The 19,204-nt window shown below is 32.7% G+C and overlaps 3 protein-coding genes across 4 annotated transcripts; 1 reads left to right on the top strand and 2 right to left on the bottom strand.

Annotated features, from left to right (window-relative positions):
- The first annotated feature begins 306 nt into the window (after window positions 1-306).
- LOC108471255 (transcription factor bHLH62) lies at window positions 307-3,378 on the top strand. Of its 2 annotated transcripts, none has more exons than XM_017772885.2 (8): window positions 307-1,513; window positions 1,607-1,810; window positions 1,907-1,972; window positions 2,076-2,144; window positions 2,250-2,321; window positions 2,456-2,680; window positions 2,782-2,881; window positions 2,958-3,378. In XM_017772885.2, the coding sequence occupies exons 1-8, from the start codon at window positions 650-652 to the stop codon at window positions 2,993-2,995; spliced, it is 1,638 nt and encodes a 545-aa protein (XP_017628374.1). In that variant the 5' UTR covers window positions 307-649; the 3' UTR covers window positions 2,996-3,378. The 2 variants fall into 2 exon arrangements, with proteins under 2 accessions (XP_017628374.1, XP_017628375.1); XM_017772886.2 differs by having other exon boundaries at window positions 307-1,519.
- Window positions 3,379-11,374: 7,996 nt separating this feature from the next.
- Window positions 11,375-15,223, bottom strand: LOC108473876 (peptidyl-prolyl cis-trans isomerase FKBP62). Its single transcript, XM_017775674.2, has 12 exons — window positions 14,611-15,223; window positions 14,415-14,501; window positions 13,554-13,814; window positions 13,365-13,439; window positions 13,191-13,271; window positions 12,914-13,108; window positions 12,723-12,815; window positions 12,458-12,633; window positions 12,257-12,379; window positions 12,026-12,172; window positions 11,810-11,937; window positions 11,375-11,722 (listed from the first exon to the last, which is right to left on the bottom strand). Exons 1-12 carry the CDS (start codon window positions 14,789-14,791, stop codon window positions 11,575-11,577), a joined length of 1,695 nt encoding a protein of 564 aa, XP_017631163.1. The 5' UTR covers window positions 14,792-15,223; the 3' UTR covers window positions 11,375-11,574.
- Window positions 15,224-15,773: 550 nt separating this feature from the next.
- LOC108470727 (peptidyl-prolyl cis-trans isomerase FKBP15-1) lies at window positions 15,774-18,794 on the bottom strand. Its single transcript, XM_017772166.2, has 6 exons — window positions 18,410-18,794; window positions 18,171-18,220; window positions 17,232-17,294; window positions 16,576-16,666; window positions 16,334-16,438; window positions 15,774-16,126 (listed from the first exon to the last, which is right to left on the bottom strand). The coding sequence occupies exons 1-6, from the start codon at window positions 18,471-18,473 to the stop codon at window positions 16,038-16,040; spliced, it is 462 nt and encodes a 153-aa protein (XP_017627655.1). The 5' UTR covers window positions 18,474-18,794; the 3' UTR covers window positions 15,774-16,037.
- Between the last annotated feature and the right edge of the window lie 410 nt (window positions 18,795-19,204).

The raw sequence follows: 19,204 nt of genomic DNA, 5'->3' as shown, positions 1-19,204 counted from the left end.
CTTGAAACATATTTTAACATTTGAAAAATTTATTGGGTTTCCTTATAATAATTAAATTGAATTAAAATTGTTGATACAATTGTAATTTAAAAAATAGTTTAGTACCTTTTCATAAAATCTACAAGCTTCACACTAATTAATTAAATCTCCTAAACCCTAAAAGTTACACTAAGAACTTGTCCAATTCCTTGAATATAATAATAATCCCATAATTATTATTATGAAAAGAAAAAAGGAAAAAGATTGTTTAATTATTGCATAAAGAAAGGGAGAAAACAATAAATAAAAAAACAAAAAAAGGTCAAACAATAACCTTTGTTTTACATCTATATAGCTCCATTGCAGCCCAACCCAATTCTTCCCCTTTCCCTCTCTCTATTTTCTTGGCTTTATTGTTCTTCACCAAATTTAAGTTCTTGCTTACCTTTCCTCTAACTACCCTCTCTTTTTATGAAAAAAAAGCAATCATTTTGATCCCACAATTCATTCATTTCCACTCAAATTGCACTCACTTGCCTTTGCCAAGTATAAAGAATCCCAAGTTAAAAAATATCAAACTGGGACTTTATTTTTTCTTTTGTATCCCTTCCTTTTAAGAATTGCCCATTTTTTGGTCTGGCTTTTGAGGTTGAATTAATAAACTTATTGAATGGAGAACCAGTTTTTCGTTAATGCAGGAATCCAATCACCTGCACCGCCATTGCACTTTGGGTCATCGATGCCAATGTCAGATTGGCAGTCTCTGTCTTCAGCCATGGAAATTCAGTCTCAAGATTGTTTCCCCACCCCCAACTGGGAAAAACCAACGGATTATAGTCTACAGTTTGAGTCGGCCTTGAGTTCCATGGTGTCTTCCCCAGCTGCTTCCAATTGCAATGTCTCCAGTGAGAGCTTAATAATCAGGGAATTGATAGGGAAATTGGGGAGCATCGGCAACGGTGGTGAGATCCCCCCGCATTCTCAGCCCTTGCTGGCTTCTTACATCAATGTCAACAACAGTTCAAACACTTCTTGTTATAGCACCCCATTGAATTCCCCTCCTAAGTTGAACTTGACAATGGTGGATAGCTTGGTTAAAGAGAAGCTTCCCGCGATGGGGCTGAATTCCAGCGTGGCGGATTTCTCAGCTGATCCTGGATTTGCGGAGAGAGCAGCCAAATTCTCTTGCTTTGGAAGCAGGAGTTTCAATGGTCGAACCACTCAATTCGGACCCAAAGACAATACTGAATTTGCTGCTTATAGATCCAATCCCTTGGCAGCAAATGCCAAGCTACCGCGTGTTTCCAGTAGTCCTTCTATAAAGGCAATGGTATCTCAAGGCACCACCACCAACAAGAACACCCCATTGCAGGACCGATCCGAGTTAGCAAATTCTCAAGAGGAATCCACCGTTTCAGAACAAAATCCCAATGGCGAGCCTGGTTTGAAAGCTTCAAATTCAAGGAAAAGAAAGGCGGTTCCCAAAGCAAAAACAAAGGACACTTCATCATCCCCATCCGCAAATGCTTCAAAGGTACAGGTACAGAGTTTAAAGAGTTGTAAGCTGTAACTTCCTTTTTCAGATAAAGTTTTCATTTTAACATTCGGTAATCACCCACATTTCCAGGTGACTGAACCCAACGAAGCATCAAATGAAAAGCGATGCAAGTTATCAGACAGCAATGGAAATGAAAATGGCTCTGCTAAAGCAGAGGAAGATGCCAAAGGAGATAAGGCTAACAATACAAAGGCTCCTGAACCTCCCAAGGACTATATTCATGTTAGAGCAAGAAGGGGTCAAGCCACTGACAGCCATAGTTTAGCTGAAAGAGTGAGAATCATAATTCAAATTATTTTGTTCTCAATGATCTACTGGGGGTGTGTTCTTGCATTAACATTGGCTATCAATATGTGTCACTTTGATCAGGTCCGTAGAGAGAAAATCAGTGAGAGAATGAAGCTTCTGCAAAATCTTGTTCCCGGGTGCAACAAGGTCTGAAATAAAATTCATTCTTAATCAGGAAATTTACTGACAAAGAAAAAATTATTGCTCACATTCTTAATTATAATGGGTTGTTGGGGTTTCAAAATTGTAGGTCACTGGAAAAGCCTTAATGCTGGACGAGATTATAAACTATGTTCAATCATTGCAACGACAAGTTGAGGTAGATTATTAACATTTATTTGATGAACGTGTGGTGATCAATTTCTTGGGATACAAGTTTTCATGGTTTTTGTTAAATATATATATATATATATTTTATTGGCAGTTCCTCTCAATGAAGTTAGCTTCAGTGAATACCAGGCTGGACTTTAACGTGGAGAGTTTAATGTCAAAGGATGTAAGTCTATAGCTGTTTTTTCAACACTTTTAAAAATAAAAATAAAAATTAATGTTTCTTTTCTGTTCTATGAAGAATACATAATGTTTCAAATTCAATCCTTTCAATCGAGAATACCCCTTTTCTGTTTGCAGATATTTCAACCAAACAACACATTGCAGCAGCCAATATTCCCAATAAATTCCTCAGCATCAACCTTTTTCGGGCACCAACCTCAGCAAAATCCAGCATTGCATAGCAATATGTCTAATGGGACAATGACTCAATGCTCAGTGGACCCTCTGGATACTGCTATCTGTCCCAAACTCAACACCCATTTGCCCCAAATCAACCAGTTTGTTGAAACCGTACCACCTCAGGTAAATATCATTTTCATAGCTAATCAAAGTTCCTTATCCCTTATCCTTTTCCATTTTCAGAGATCTAAACGCCTAAATTTGCTTGTCTAAAACATGTTCAGTACCCAACATTTTGTGAAGGTGACCTGGAAACCATAGTTCACATGGGGCTTGCCCAAAATCAGAGCCAAGATATGGCATTACATTCACAAAACTTCCAGGGTAAGTCAAGGAATTAACAAAACCAATTTATCTTAAGACTGATTGGTTAATGATTCATTTATACTTGTAATTGCAGGGTCAAATCAAGTTTCTCACATGAAAGTTGAGCTCTAATAACACCATTCATGGTCCTGGATTAAAGGTCAAAAGCAGAGAATTGCTGCTGTATATAAAATGAACTTATTACTGGTCCACTGCATCAACTACGATAACTAGGCTGCTAGCCAATTATGCTTAGGTTTAAAGTGGAGGATTCTTTTTCCCTTTATAATATTTTAATATTAATATTAGGGGGTTTTTTTGTTTTTGGTTAAATAATTTGATCTTCTTCTAATTCTTTTTCGTGGAGGGGTTTTTTTGTACTTACAAATTTATCCAATGTAAAATCTGTGTATTCAAGGTGCAAAAGATCTTAAAGCCAAAATGCACCAACATTTGTAAGATACAATATTTTAATCAAATTAATGCTAATTGAGCAGCTTTCATTTTCTACACAACCTTATTAAATTAAGACATAATAAATGTTAATTGAAAACAAAGATTTCCCAGAATTCACTTGAAAACCTTTTGCATGGGGTCACCATCACATCCTTGCTAGATCTTTGTAATCCGCTTGATTTGATCTTTTACTAGTGTTTTTAAGTGTTAACCAGCTGTATTTGTTGGCTTAAATCTTTCTCTGTTTTTATTTTTAATTTAGAGTGATTATGACATTGATGTTGTTTTAGCTGGGCTCAACCCTTGATTCTTGGCAATTTTAATAGATTAACCAAAAATACAACCTTGAGTCACTTTCTTTCTTTTCCTTTTTCTATTTTTTTTTTTTTATAGTGACAACACAAAAATTAATTAATTAAAACATAACTAAAAGATTAAAAGCTATAACCACCCTTTATATATATATATATATATATATTTAATGCATCAAAAGAATCCCAGGTTGGCATTGGTGAGATTCTGACTAGACCCAATGAATCATTGAGCTTTATTATCTCACCTACTATCAAAATTAGTATTGTTTATTTTATTAAGATAGGATTAAAAATAGTAATTATTGTAGTGGAATTAAGGTATATTATATATTGGGAAGATGCTCATAAAATTAAAATTGGTAATCAACTTTTTTAAAAAAATTGTTTATTTTTTTTAATTCAAAGGTCAATTATTAGGTTAGGAGATTAGACATTGTTTAATTACCAGAAAGATGCTTTATGTTCAGAGCGGTTATAAAATAAAACAGCAATGGAAGATGTTCATGTGACAGTGTTTGTCACTGATTTTTTTGTTTTTCTTAATTTAACACCAATCATTTAGCGACATCTCTACGGTTTCTCTTCTAACCTTTTTAGCTGCTGCTACAAAACAACCTTCCCACTTTTCTAAATTTTATTTCTACCAAAAACAATACAATTCTCTACTTCTCAATTTTATTAAACTCAAAATATTCATTTCTCACAATCTTTTATAATTTACGACTTTGTTGTTAAATCGTTAATTTTAAAATGATTAATTCAATAATTTATATGTATGGAAATAACAAGAATCAATGATGAGTTTGGGATTTAGAACGATAATAATTGGTGGGCTGCTAAGGGACACAAATGCTACTTAGATGGGTAGTTTCTTTTTTCCTTTTTTATGAAAATCGGTGTCACGGATAGTGTACTAGTTAAATTGTGGAGTGTCCAGATTGGATTGTGCTTTATAAAATCACTTTGCATTACGAACTTAATTGTTGAATTAAATATGTTATTGGTAGTGAATTTCTTAAAATGATTATGTGAACATTACCATCTTAAAAATACACTTATTAACGACTGCTTTGTGAAGTCAATAAATGTGTGATTTAACACATGAATCAAACTTAGAGTGAACAATTTGCTTAAGCCACCTTCGAGCATGTTATCCTTATCGCAGGGGGGGTGGAAATGGAAAAGGGAATGTTGGTTTCTAATTTTGCTTTCTTTTGTTAAGTCTCTTTTATGCAAAATATATATATATATATATATATATATTTAAGTTGTAAAATATAGGGGTAGGAAATAGCAGTAGTTTAAGGGTGAAATAGATGAGTTTTTAAACGGGATGGGGATGGGGATTTGTTGGTAAATGGTCTTAATCAAAATCCCCCAATTCCATGTGCTGTCCAGATAAAAGCAATGCCCATTTCACACTCACACTCTCCACCTAGTTTTGTTTTAAAAAAGAGAGAAATAAGCGATTGGAGTGAGGGTCAAGGTATTTTGTTAGGAGCCTAATTGGTTGCTATTTTAGGGCATAATATTATGGATGCATTAGGGTATGTCTCCCATTAACAAAGTAATTCCCACTATTGGATATTCCTAATATGAATCATTTTCAGTGTATTCAATTAATGTCTTATTATATTTCTTTGATTAGGAAAGGTAAGTTAATGAGAAAATTATAATGGGGGTGTGAAAAAGAGTAGAGTTCCCCATGATTTGATTCACCAACCAGTGCATGATTTCATGCTCTCCAACTGGAACCGTGTCTCGCGTTTTTCTGCATTTCAAAGCTTCTCCCTTTTGGATGCGTGTGGAAAGTTTTTAGTATTTTTTGTCCTCTTCTCTCTTTTCTTTTTCATTTTATTTCTTTTGACTCCCAAGGAGACCCTAAGATCATATAAAAATTTAAAAAAAAAAAAAAAAAAAGAAAAAAGCTTAAGATCTCCATAACAGGCTTAAACAAACTTGTTAAGGAAATGAACTAATTAATGTAAGAAATTGACAAAAAGAAGAAGAAGAAGTTGAAATGACATTGAAATTCTAACTAAAACAAAACGTTAAAAAAAATGTCTGAAGAAGAGAAAAAAAAAAAAAGTACAGTACGTGATACGCATGTAGGTATCGGTATAAGTATAACCAAATCTGGACGTGTCCAGTGAATCATGTTTCTCGCCACGTCCTCAACTTTGTTAATTTTCGCTCCAATCCAAAATTCGCCCTATATTTTTTTCAAAATACAAAACCAGCTTATCACAACGTAACATGTGACATTTTTTTTACTAAACATCATCCAATTTTTAGATAAACTGACACGAATTTAACAATTTAAATACCATGTTAGAAATTTCTTTTAAGTATTTTTGTTGGAAAATTAATATAGTTTAGGGCAAGATATTAATTTTTTTATAAAAGGTAAGGATAAGAGTTATTTAAATATTAAACTAAAATTGATATCAATTGAAGACTTGAATGTAAATTATTTGCCACTTCACCTGTAATTTAACTGATAAAATAATCATAATAAATTATAGACATTTGAGGCTCTCTCGACACTTACACTCTCAATTGTTATCAAACTAGACTTACACCCTAAACCCAATTTCCTTAGAATTGTTAAGTCCCGTCATCCAAATTTCTCTCTAACCACTTATCTCAGTAGGAGACTAAGAAAATGATAGCTCTCAGTAGAATCGACTAAGGTAATTGACCCAAGGGCGTATTTCTCTTGTACCTTAGAGAATAACCGGTTGTCAACTAACTTAGTATTAAGGTTTATTTGTACAACAATTATTGGGTAGTAATTATATTTTCTTTTCATTACAAAGAATTGTAATTCTTTAGATATGTTTGGCTGGCATAGTGTAATCACATTGTAATGCCTTATGTCATGTTTGGTAGTGCAAATTATAATTTGATAGTTACATAATTTATATTTTAAAAATATTAATTATTATAAAAAATTAGTATGATAAAATGATCTCTAAACAAGTAGCAAAATTAAAATTAAATCATCATATGTATCATGTTAGTCTAAAAAGCAGTTGATAACATAATTACTAATAAAATAACAAGAAAAATAAACATCATATGCAAATTTATCTAATTGTTCTAGTGCATATTGTTGGGTTTTTCCCTCTTTAATATTTAACATATACTTCTTACCATAATTTGTTGGTCCTTGACCCAGTTCATCATCAATTGAATATGCATCATTAAATTATCAATATATCATTCTTCCATGTACTCTACGAAGTATGAATAATTTCAATTCCACCTATAATTGAAGTTATAAATATGCAACATGCTAGTACGATCTAACCTGGCTTTTTAATGTTATACTGAGGTGATGTTGTTAATATGGGAAATATTTTTTTAGAACAAAAAATGTCTTCTCAACCATATTTCGAAGCCTTGAATGTCTCAAATTAAAAAGCTTGTGAGCTGTCTATGGTGCTTGTATCTAACATCATTCTCTCAAATGGTATCATACCACATGATATGGTGTGACAAAATCTTCTCTATTTCAATAACTAAAATCAACTTTATAATATTTGGGTTCACAGTTAAGATTTTGATTATACGAAGCTTATATAAATTAAATTTGAAAAAAGACTTTGTTATAGCCCCATTCGCGTTAGGACACATGGCAAGCCAAAAAGATGCTTGAACAGTAAGTGAGTCAGGAGGTCACTTGCAAGCTCACCCTTCTGGGATAACTTTTCGGGCAATGGATGGCCTAATCTTCATTGAGAAGATAAAGTTGTTGGCCACCATACATCACGTGGATTCAATTGCTTTATCCCATCAGAGCTAGAATGAATAACAAAATTTGTCCTATCATAAACATCATCATCCCATCGAAGACATCCTCCTACGTGCTTCGTAATAATGGTTAGATGACAAATCCAACACACTAACACCATCTTATACGGGATCCCTGCCTATAAATACCTTTAGGATCGATGAATAAATGATTAACTCCCAAGAATACTAGGCTACACTCTATCAACACTCTTTCAATCCTCAACCTTTATATTCTCTTCTCCACCACTCACCATAACCTTTAGCTCTTTGTCCCGATTGGGTGAATTGGCCTCCACAGCAACCACAACCTTCACCTCTATACTCACTCCTTGTTGGATCACTGTACCAACACCTATAATATAATTTTATAACTTGTATATAAATAATTTTTTAAAATTAGATTCAGGTGTAATTACTTGTGTAATTACTTCAATTCCCACCCCCTAAGGGTCTGTTTGGACAACACAAAGTAATTAGATGAAAATATAATTTATAGGGTACTAATTACACTCTCTTGTAATTACAAAGAATTATAATTTCCTAGACGTGTTTGTCTAACAGAGTGTAATTACATCATAATTCCCTATATCATATTTGGTAGTACAAATTGTAATTATATGGTTACATAATTTATATTTTAAAATATTAATTATTATAAAAAATTTCTAAACGAGTAACAAAAATTAAAATCAAATAATCAAATGCAATATATTAGTTCAAGAAAGTAGTCGATAAAACGATTACATCATATTCAATTTTGTTTAATTGCTCTAGCATTTCATATTTGTTGAGTTATTCTCTTTTCCACATTTAACATATACTCCTTCATCATTATTTGTTAGTCCATGACAGAGTTCGTCATCGAAATCTATATCATTAAGATTATCTAGATCTCAATATTCCATATACTCGTCAAAGTATGGATCATCTTAATTCCACCTACGAATGAAGTTATGAAGTATGCAACATACTAGGACGATCCAACTCTATTTTTTATGCTTATACCATCTTCATCTATCGTAGGTGAACCGACCATCCTATCTCCACCACTTTCGTCTCCTTCTATCCACCCTTGTTGAAACATTGAGTCAACATTGGTTATTAGTAAAATCTTTTTAGGTTTGGTTTCAAACTTTAGAGATTACATTTTTATTTGTTTTGCTTAAACATACATATAAAAGCAGTAAAAAGACGTAAATACCATTATATTAATATTCAATCGTTTATTCGAAAGGGGCTTTAAGTAGTTCCTTTGATTGAGTTGTTACCGAGTTGTGATACTAACTCAACCATCCAAATTATACAAGTATATATAGATATAGATATCTGTAAATTCAAAAATATTTTTAAGTTTGTTATGTAAAATTTTCACACACATTGTAAATGTGTCATAATCTAATTATTATTTTTATTTATTTGATAATAAAAAAGAAAATTATCTTGCAATTTTAAGAAGATTTATTAAAAATAAATAAGATAATGAGTAGAAATCATAATATATTTATTACTTAAAAATGTAGAAACGTAGGAATCATGGGGTTTCTCTATAATCTTCCAAAGCCTTCACAAAAAAGATCCAAAGATTTGAAGATTTCAGATTGTTATGGGCTTTGGACTTTTAAGCAAGCCCATCTTCAATACTGGCTTTTGACTTTAGACATAGCCAGAGTAAAGCCCAATATTTGCAAGAAATTTTTGAATTAAAATAAAGAGTCGTGGAGAAGTGCTTTTAAGAAATTTGGTTTAAGAAATAGTGTTAAAAGTACATTTGATAAATAAAATATCTATTTTAGACATAGTTTTATCAAGTAACGAATATGCATTTAAATAATGTTCAAATTAGTTAATATTATCATATTTTAGTGAGAATATAAAAAGTAATTTATTATAACTTGTTAATATTTTAATATATGAAATATAAATTTTAAATATTTTAAATAATAAATATTAATTATTTATAAAATTTAATTACAATATATAAACTATATTTTAAATATTTAAACATAACCATTAAATATTTGTAATTAAATATTAAGACATTTGTATTATTTTAAATAATATATTTTTATTTTAATTAATGATTTTAACACATCTGTAATTAAACACCAAGAAAAAAAAGAAAGTAATATGTTGTTGGAGGGGTGAAAAAGTAATTGAGCACCAAAAGTGTTTTTGGAAGCGGAAAAGTTAAAAATTTTATCTTCTCCTTCTCAAAAGTTGAAAAGCAAAAATATTCAGCTAAAAACAGTTTGTTTAGCATAAATTTTCTTCCAAAAGTACTTTTTTTAAGCACTATTAAACAAATCCTTAGTCTCAATGCTTTTCAAAATTTAAAATTTCACCCACTTAAACGATGATCTCTAAATCCATTTACTAAATGTCATGGCTTTTCTATGAGTATTATGTGGAATAAAAAGTTGACATGGGATCACGTGTGTCATGATAATTTTGTCGCATAAGATTTTAGAATAGCATAAATTAACTTCACAAATTTAACAAATATTGATTAAATAAAACTAAAATTTGAAAGAAAAAAAACATAAAACTAAAAATGATCAAATTAGAATATAGGGACTAAATCTATAACTTACAAATGGCATAAAGACTAATAACAAAATCTTGTAAACTAAATGAGGTAGGTTGGGGCTCCTCTTAGACTAAATTTATCGAAGATTGTTCCCTACCATGACTTACAATCACCTACAAATAATATGATTCGATCATTGGTGATTATTTGAATAGAGTCATGACCAATATCTCGTCATGCAAATCGTGAATATTTAACATCATAGATCCCTGAATATAGTAATCGAGAAAAGAACTCAAACTATTCGTCATTAATGAAATCTCTTGCACTAAAATAGTTGTTACGTTTCGACCTTCATTAACTACTCCACTGTAGCACCCTCACTTCTTCTGATGCCGAAACATCATCCTCTAAAGTCTCAAGCTGTTTATTATCATTGACATCAATGTATTTACACTCCCTTTTTTTAGACTTTAAAATTCTAAACTTCAAATAAATATTATTTTAGTAGTTCAAGCTTGAATTTTCCTCATGATTCACTTTTTCATTTTCTCCGAGGAAGCAATACTTTTAATTCTCATATTAACGAGAGCTTTAAATTGGAATACAACTCCATCATTATTCGAAATTATATCTCTATTAAAGTAAATTTATTTCATAAATTAATTTATGGCCTTCATAATTGAAACGGTCAAATATTAAATTTCAAACGTTACAAGCACATCAATTTTTAGGTGGTCGAATTAAATTGTATAGTTTTATGATAGTAAAAATGTAATTTAGTCATTTTAATAGCTTATTTCTTTATAATTTTTAAATAATTAAATCAAATTTTTATTATTTTTGAGAGAGGTCAAAGTATATTAATTTAAAATTTATAAACTATAAAATAACTGATGAAAAAATTTTATTTTAGGAGGCCACTAGAGACTACCAAATATTAAATTTCAAACTTTACAAAAACATCGATTTTAATGATTTTAATAATAAAAGTCTTAACAACCATAAATAAAAACATAACTTCTTGTAACATACATAAAATAAATTCAACAAATGTAAAAAATAAATAAAATCTAACTATTAGATAAGATGAGGTATAAGAGGATTTTAGGAATATAATATTCGTTGCATTTTCCATTTTCATATCTAAATTTTAATTCCCCAACTTATTTTTACTGAAAGGTGGCTTTGGCACTTCTGAATAGAAAAGGGATAATCCTTGTTAGCTACAGATTGGGCATGCTTATTAACAACACAATTTGGTTCATTTAATTATAAATTCATAAATAATTTTTAATTTAAATAACACTTCCCATATGAATATGAGTACTAAATTATTCTGCGTTTGACGTTTTGTATGTCAAAAATATATCAGAACTAAAATGGAAGCCCAAAATTCCCATCTTTGCAGCCTCCTTATGTTGAAAATAATTATTTCTGTAAAAAGAGAAAAGAATAAACAGAACATTCTTTAACATCAACAGTCCTCGTACTTGGACACAAAGAATCCATTACAACTCAAATCAAATTCTCTGTTCCCATAAACATAGCTACCCTACAATTTAAGGAAAAAAAAAACGAACACCCAAGGCATCAAACCGTCACGTGTCCACCACCTACGCTTTGCTATCTATGGTCATTGGTGCGGGTTCTTTGGGAGCTGTTTTATTCATCTTGGCAAACATATTGCCATAGAATTTGGCTTCCTTCTTATTGTACTCCTTCATCTTCTCCTTCAATACTTTGTATTCCATCTTTATTTCCCTGCATACCATTCAATCATATCACCATCATCAATATGCCGCCGTTCAGCTCAAGTTTTTGAGTAGGCTTATAAAAGCAGCAATTTACCTATTATCAGGATCAATCTCAAGGGCTTTCTTGACATCAAACTCAGCCAAATCTAAATCTGCCAGATGGATGTATGCTTGAGCCCTTCTATACAACGCTTTCACATTCGAACTTTCTATTTCTAAAACCTGCTTGTGCATACCATTCAACAGTTACTAATATTATTCAAAATATATAGCCCTATGTTATACCTACCATTGTGAAGATTAATCAAACCTTGGTGCACAGTTCCTCAGCTTGCTTGTAATCCTTCAGTTTCAGCTTGCAAGCAGCATTGTTCAGATTGCAAGCAACCTTCAATGCCTTGGCTTGCTTTTTCTCCTCTTCGCTGAAGGAAGAATCATAATCGATATACTTTACTGCCTGCACGTACAAACATCAAATGAATTGCAGGGTATTGGACACCAACTTTCACAAGCCAACATACCCATCCATCACACTACCAACCTTTTCATATCTCTTAGAAGCTCTCGCATATTTTCCAGACTTGAACAATACATTTCCTTCTTCCTTCTTTTTACCTGCGGCTTCAATCTTTTCCGGGGTGTTCATATCCCATGATTCTTTATCCTGCAAAAGCAAATTGCCAAAACCAATCTTACTAGATACGCAACCAAAAAATTTACACAAGCACACTGATCCACTAACCTTGATAAATGACACCATCTCAACCTCATAATACACAGTCGAGTTAGGGGGTACAGAAGCCAGCTCCTGCTTTGACTCGGATGATCCAAAAGCGTACTCAGGCGCAATAGTCAACAGTGCAACTTCACCCTTCTTCATAGTCATCACAGCTTTATCAAGACCATCAATGACTTGCTCTACAAAAAAATTAAGCAGTGGCTGTTCAGCTAAAATCATTGAACTGTAGACCAATAATAGAGGAGGGAGGCATCTGTTAGTCTGTTACCTTCATCTGTCCTGAACTCAAACAACTCTTGTCCTTCATCTTGACCTTTCTTCAAGAAGATGGTACCATCCTGCAGTTTCCCAACCAATTTCACTGGAAAAAAAGGTTTATAACGGTAAATAATGAATAACAAGATTCTAGTATATTGCATGCAGGAAACTGAAATTTCTTTATCGTAATATAACACCAACCTTTGACAACAGCCCCCTCATTCGGTCGCTCATATCCCTCTCCTTCCTTCAATATCTTCTTCATAACCTTCTTGTCATCTGTGACCTCAGAAACAGTTTTCCATGAAACCAACTCCAAGGTGATTTGGAGTGTGGCATTTGGAGGCACTGCACCTTCAGCACCACCTGCTGGCTTCCCCTTCTCACCAAAGCCATCTTTATAATGAAAAATAGGGTTAACGACAAGAACCAAATTTATTTAAGTCCATTCTTCTCAGGAAATTGGAGTATAACTTACATTGCGGCTTCACTGTAAGAAGTACTTTCTCCCCTTTCTTCATTGTCTTAACAGCCTTAGCCAAAGCAGGACAGAAATGACCTACTCATTGAAGAAGAAACAACCACAGAAATTGAGGAACTAAAAAATAAAATTAGGACAGAAGTGAAGAGGGAGGGCATTGACAATACAAACCCTCCATAACAGTGAACTCCTTGCCATCAGCTTTTGCAACCACTGTTCCATCCTCAAGCTTAGCTTCATAGTTAACTGGATTCAAGATACAAACCGATTATTAAACAACCTAGCTCAACTGAAGACCCACTCGTATAGAAATAATATTATTATAAATATTAAAAGAACAAACAGATTGATAATATCTACCTAACACTTCATCAGGGTCCTTGGGATTCTCCCACTTCTCTCCTCCAGTCAGTATCTTCTTAAATAGCCCACCGTCTTTAAAAATGTCCTTGACACTTGTCCAAGAGAGCAATTCAACATCGAATTGGAGGGTCGCATTAGGAGGAATGGTTGGCGGTGAGCCAGATTCACCATATGCCAGCTCAGGAGGAATGGTAAAAATAGCATTTTCACCTTTCTTCATTGTCTTAATACCTTCATCCCATCCTTTAATAACTTGTCCTGCAAACATTAAAAGAAAGCAGAAATTCCATATTGAAGTCCAAAACTAAACAGAGACTTGACAATAAAGTATTCGAATTTCCAAATTCGTCACACCTTGAACTTAAAGGACGTCCTGCTATAGATCAACCTCAAGAATATGATCATCAGTAGACAGACAGAACTAATTTTATCGACCAAATTAATCTAATTACAGTGAAAATAATAAATCCATGAATCCCCTATTTTGGTATTGCCAATCTCCAAGCCAAAAAAACACTAAGATTCAAGGAAATTCCTTTTTATCACATTCCAAACGGAGCACAAAAACAATGAAACTCGAACAGCAGGAACACAAGTAGAACTTCGGAAACTCGCCATGGTTTTAACATTAAGTTCCAAAATTTTAAACGCATTTCCAGGAAAAGAAATGAAACAATGTTGACGTATTGGGTAAATTTTAAGCACGTGTTACTCAAAAACATATGCTTCAGACTCATATTAATTAATAATGCAGTACACTAAAATCAAACATATATTTTCAACATCTAATTGAATATAAATCAGATTAAAATTGATTTCAGAAATATTCAAAAGAGGAAGGGGTGAACTTTATTTTACCTTGACCGAGAGCAAACTTGAAAGGAGTCCCTCTATCACGGCTTGAATCGAATTTAGTTCCATCCAGCAACGTCCCCGTATAATGAACTGTACCAACAAGAACAACCAATCAGAATCCAAAACATTTTTGAAAACAGAAAGAGTAATTATTCATTGCTTTTACTTGTTTATTATAGTGTAATTCAGATACATATACCTTCAACTTCGTCGCCGGTTTCAGGATTTTCCCAACCCTCACCTTCCTTAACAAGTTTCTTCTTCAAGCCTTGCTTTCCGATCTCCTTCTCTTCTCCTACCTTCAAGGTGGGAACATCCCCGGGAAGATCAATGTCGTCATTCACATCCTCCACCAGCGGGATATCAAAATCCTCATCCATTTCGAATAGAAGAGGCTAAGAGATAGGGAGCTAATGTGTGCGTGACAAGTGAACAATGAGCGTGAACAGGGAAGCTTTCAAAAGCTAAGAAATGGATGAACGCAAAGAAAGGGGTTTTATGGGTGAATGTAGGTTCTAGAGGCTTCCATAGTAAGGGTATAGCGAGAAACGTGATTGATCGATTGGTTTTGAAGGGTCAGGATGCTTCCAGATTCTCCTTTTTAATTAATTCAAATATATTTCATTTCTCTTTCTTTCTTTCTTTTTTTTTTCTCTGGGGCTGGATTAAAGATTGCATTGGCAGAATTGTTCCTCGTGCGCGGGTTTACACTTGATCGGACGGCTCCGGCGTATCTGTTACCATTCTTTTACATTAGATTAGTCAATTCATATTTGAACTGGATTAAGTTTTTGAATTAGTATTATTCTTGTGTAATGAGATTGTAATAATTTAGAAAATGTGTATTTAAATATGATTAAAGTTCAAATTATCTTCTAATTTAAAGATTTAAGGGTTAAGAATAGCTTTCCATCATTAATTGGGAGATACGCGCTTCCTTTGATGGTTATAATAGCAATATTGCCAAATAAAACACATAAAAATTTAACTTATTATATTATTTTTATTTAAAATTATTTTAGAAACAATAAAATACATTAAAGTCTTCCGATAAAATCAATGTGAGTTCAATCTTTAGTTATTAAGTAAAAGACCAAATTAAATTAAGCAAAACTTTCATTTTGACCAATAAAACTAAATTTAGCTTTAAAGTAATTATCTGTTGTCACAGAACACTATCTTGTATCAGAAGATAAAATCAGGTACTCAATTTTCTTGGAGAGACCGACTCAACTTGGTTTAACGACAATGTATAATGCAGTCATAATTGTTCCCAGTGATATTTGTTAACTGTGGAAGTTGTACCCTTCATTCATCCTTTGAAATTGAAGCTTGCCTGTCATCATATCAGAAATGCACAACTTTTATCAAGTTTTAATTCGACAGTTGAATTCACCTTATCTGCCCACATATAATAATAATCAAAGGAGGAACCATCCAAAAAGAACGTTTCTCCAACATCGTAACAAACAGATAGTTTTCCTTGTGGAAAAAAAGAAACCCCCAAAAATATTATCTGAATCCTAGACAGAAGGCCTGTTGAGGTTACGCCGTCATAATAGCGTTTTTTAATGGAAAACAAGCGTAGTAAAATATAAAAAAAGTTAACGCTAATGAGCAAAGCAACTATAGCTCATCTTCACTTGTATCCTCCCCACTCGATGGCTTCCCATTGACTGAAACAAGCTCTGTGTCAAATATTAGCGTTGCTCCACCTGGTAAGTTCGGCCAATAAAAAATTCGTCAATTTTGTTTCCTATGATAGACAAACAGGCAAAGCAGCTTAAAGCAAAGATTTTATTCAATATGCAAAGGAGCTTCCATAATAACATCATTCCTTCAATTATATAAATAACGGACCACTGTCTACGACATTGGAATTGTGAAGCATAAAGGAATATGAACAAAAATGAAAAATTTACCTGGGATGGTGGGTGGTGAACCCTGTTCACCATATCCAAGCTTAGCAGGTATTTTCAATTTGCGCTTCTCACCAACGCACATCCCCAGCAATCCTTGGTCCCATCCTGCCAAAAGCATAATCGCTTTCAGCCATCAATGAATGAACTCCACACAATATAACCACCAAAATTCCGGTAGTAAAGCAAGTCACTCATTGTCTGAGTTATAGCAAAATCCGGATTAGTTGTTAAGGGCAACTAACCTTTGATTACTTGTCCACTACCAAGCTCAAACTCAATGGGATCACCTCTTTCAAAACTGGAATCGAAAACCTTTCCATCAGTGAGCTTCCCCTGCAAAAAGGGATGAAAATTTATGTAAACCAAGAAACTCACACCTCTTAGGTAGTAAACAATTAATTCTAACCATTAAAGTTTAGAAGCCAATATGTACTTGACCACAAAAATTCACACCAAATCATTTTCTTTTCTTCTTTTTGTTTTTTGTTTTACTTCTTATACACCCTTTTATACAATGAATTAGAAATCTAATAATGGCACAAGCAAAATAATATTTGAAACTGGCATAAGTCTACATACATATATATTATATCCCATAAAATTAGTACAAGTTGATGGCCGCTTACTATAATAAAGTACAGAAAATTGCTTAAACCAAGCTTCTATTTCCAAAATCCAAAGAAGGAACATGCTATAAAGTTGAAACCAATCTGACATATAGAAATATAAAAAAATGTTTAGCTCCTCGTTTGTTACTAACAAATCCGTAAAGAATGACCCAAATTTTACAAGAAAAGTGCAGGAGAAATAGGCACAATTAAATATTCTTCATTAATATTTTAAAGGTCAAGAAATATGATATAAAACTTAACATCGAGATGGAGCTATAGAACATTACCCGATAGTGCACTTTTACTCTATCACCTTTATGAGCCTGGAATTCACATGATGGAGGCTTATACTGTGAAAAGGTGAGAATGAAATAGTTAACAAGATCACAAGCAAAGATTAAACCGACCAAGAAGTTAGAAACAAAAAATAACAGTTGATTATCTGTACATACAAATCTATAACAACATGAACCAACTGAAAATTGGCATACAATGTTATGAAACAGCACTAAGGTTACCAAATGAAATGGAAAAATGTAAAACCTTACTCTATTTCAACTCTGCATTTCATTTGATTTCATGAAGAAACCTTACTCTGTTTATTCAGAGATAAACAGACATGAACCAACCAATACTGCTAACCGTAAATAAACCAAGGCTCCCCCCGAAGAATCAACATATACATATATATGCGTCCGTATAAGAGAAAGAAAAATTACTACCACTCAAAATTAAGGATGTGTTTGGTTGGTGGAAAAGTAAGAAGATGGAAGGAAGGAGTGAAAAAGTCAAAAACTAAAAAAATTTTAAGCATGCTTAATAAGAAAAATAGTAAGAAGAAACAAAATTGGATAAAAACAGATTATTCCAAATTAGAATGATAAAAAGAGAGAAAATGGGAGAAGCATGCATATTAGTTATAAATAATGCATTTTTCAAAACCTTCATTTTCTTTTTCCTTGTTTTTGAACTTTATCAAGCAATTCTTTCAAATTTTCAAAATCTTTCCTACCAATCACATTAATAAAAATCTTTCTATAATTCTGCTCTTCCAATTTTCATCTATCTAATTTCCTTCCTACTTAACCAATTAAAGCTTCGAAGTCCCCAAAACAAAATATATCATATATAAGCTAATGAGAGACAATTTTTACAGCGTTTATTTTATCACAGATCAAATTGAAAAGAACATGAAATGACACAGAAAATAAGGGGAAAAGAAATACTTTGACGCCGATCTGCAGCTCGGTCACATCAGCTGATTTCTTGGCATTCGCTGAGGAATTCGAGAAGTGTACAAAAATAAAATCAATAATTAATTAAAACGAAAGAAAGCTGAACTGCTACAATTTTTTTTAAAATATTAAATCAGAAGACAAGAGACGTTTCAACAATCGATTAGATCTGGAAATTATGACACCGTATAATTAATAACCGAAAGAATATAATTGGATAAGAAACTTACCTAATGCGAAAAGTACCAACAGAAGCACAATCGGAACCACCTTCAACGTGCAGCTGATACTCATTTTGTTTCACTCTCTCTAACTCCGGCTAATTCTCTCTCTGACTTATATTCTCTGTAAATTTTGGCGTTGCGAGATTTTATCTAAAGCAAAAGCAATCCGAGTACTTAAAATGGGCTGAAATGGTCTTCTTCTTAGACTCTTTCGAGGCCTCAATTTTATGGTAAGGCCTGCCCATTTTAAATGTGCAATGGATGGCTCTCATTCCTCACCATTTTGAATCTCCCTATAAAAACTTTGCTCTACCAACATCATTCATTAAAGCTGGCTGCAAAGGGAAACTTGGCCTTTTTCGGACCTTTCTACTGATGAAACACAGGTTCTATTCAAGCAATCACTGTGACTTCCATTAAACACTAAATATTACTAATTAATTTTTTTTTTTTTGAAGAAAATGGATTTACTATTTGAAAAGTCATCTATTGTTTATTTAGATTTTATCATTTATCATTAATGAAGATCAATATTTTTTCAATTTTGGCTAAAAAATGAGTGATAAATAATTAATGGAATTTACTGATGCGTGTGATATTTTGGGTAAATAATTAGTTAATTACTGATTTTAATATAAGATTGTTATACATCATTAATTATTAGCATGAATCTCAAGATGGTTCCGGGTCGTTTATCCGCGACTTGGATTGGTCCCACCAAACGATTGAGTGTGAGGCAAATCGTGAGAGGACAGCGAGGGGAGCTCGCAAACCCAATTCTCAAGAAGAGCTTACACGAAC

This window comes from Gossypium arboreum, chromosome 11 (genome assembly GCF_025698485.1).
Source record: "Gossypium arboreum isolate Shixiya-1 chromosome 11, ASM2569848v2, whole genome shotgun sequence".
Classification (NCBI taxonomy): Eukaryota; Viridiplantae; Streptophyta; class Magnoliopsida; order Malvales; family Malvaceae; genus Gossypium; species Gossypium arboreum.
This window is presented reverse-complemented; position numbering and strand designations above follow the sequence as displayed.

Coding starts and splice junctions, on each gene's coding strand:
- LOC108471255 (XM_017772886.2), top strand. CDS start 650: ATGGAGAACCAGTTTTTCGTTAATGCAGGAATCCAATCACCTGCACCG. Junction 1,973..2,075: donor TTGTTCCCGGGTGCAACAAG/GTCTGAAATAAA, acceptor TCAAAATTGTAG/GTCACTGGAAAAGCCTTAAT. Junction 2,882..2,957: donor ACATTCACAAAACTTCCAGG/GTAAGTCAAGGA, acceptor TTGTAATTGCAG/GGTCAAATCAAGTTTCTCAC.
- LOC108473876 (XM_017775674.2), bottom strand. CDS start 14,791: ATGGATGAGGATTTTGATATCCCGCTGGTGGAGGATGTGAATGACGAC. Junction 13,440..13,553: donor GGACCCTGATGAAGTGTTAG/GTAGATATTATC, acceptor TCTTGAATCCAG/TTAACTATGAAGCTAAGCTT. Junction 12,816..12,913: donor TGAGGGGGCTGTTGTCAAAG/GTTGGTGTTATA, acceptor CTTTTTTTCCAG/TGAAATTGGTTGGGAAACTG.
- LOC108470727 (XM_017772166.2), bottom strand. CDS start 18,473: ATGAGTATCAGCTGCACGTTGAAGGTGGTTCCGATTGTGCTTCTGTTG. Junction 16,667..17,231: donor GAGTAAAAGTGCACTATCGG/GTAATGTTCTAT, acceptor CCCTTTTTGCAG/GGGAAGCTCACTGATGGAAA. Junction 16,127..16,333: donor TTCACCACCCACCATCCCAG/GTAAATTTTTCA, acceptor CGAACTTACCAG/GTGGAGCAACGCTAATATTT.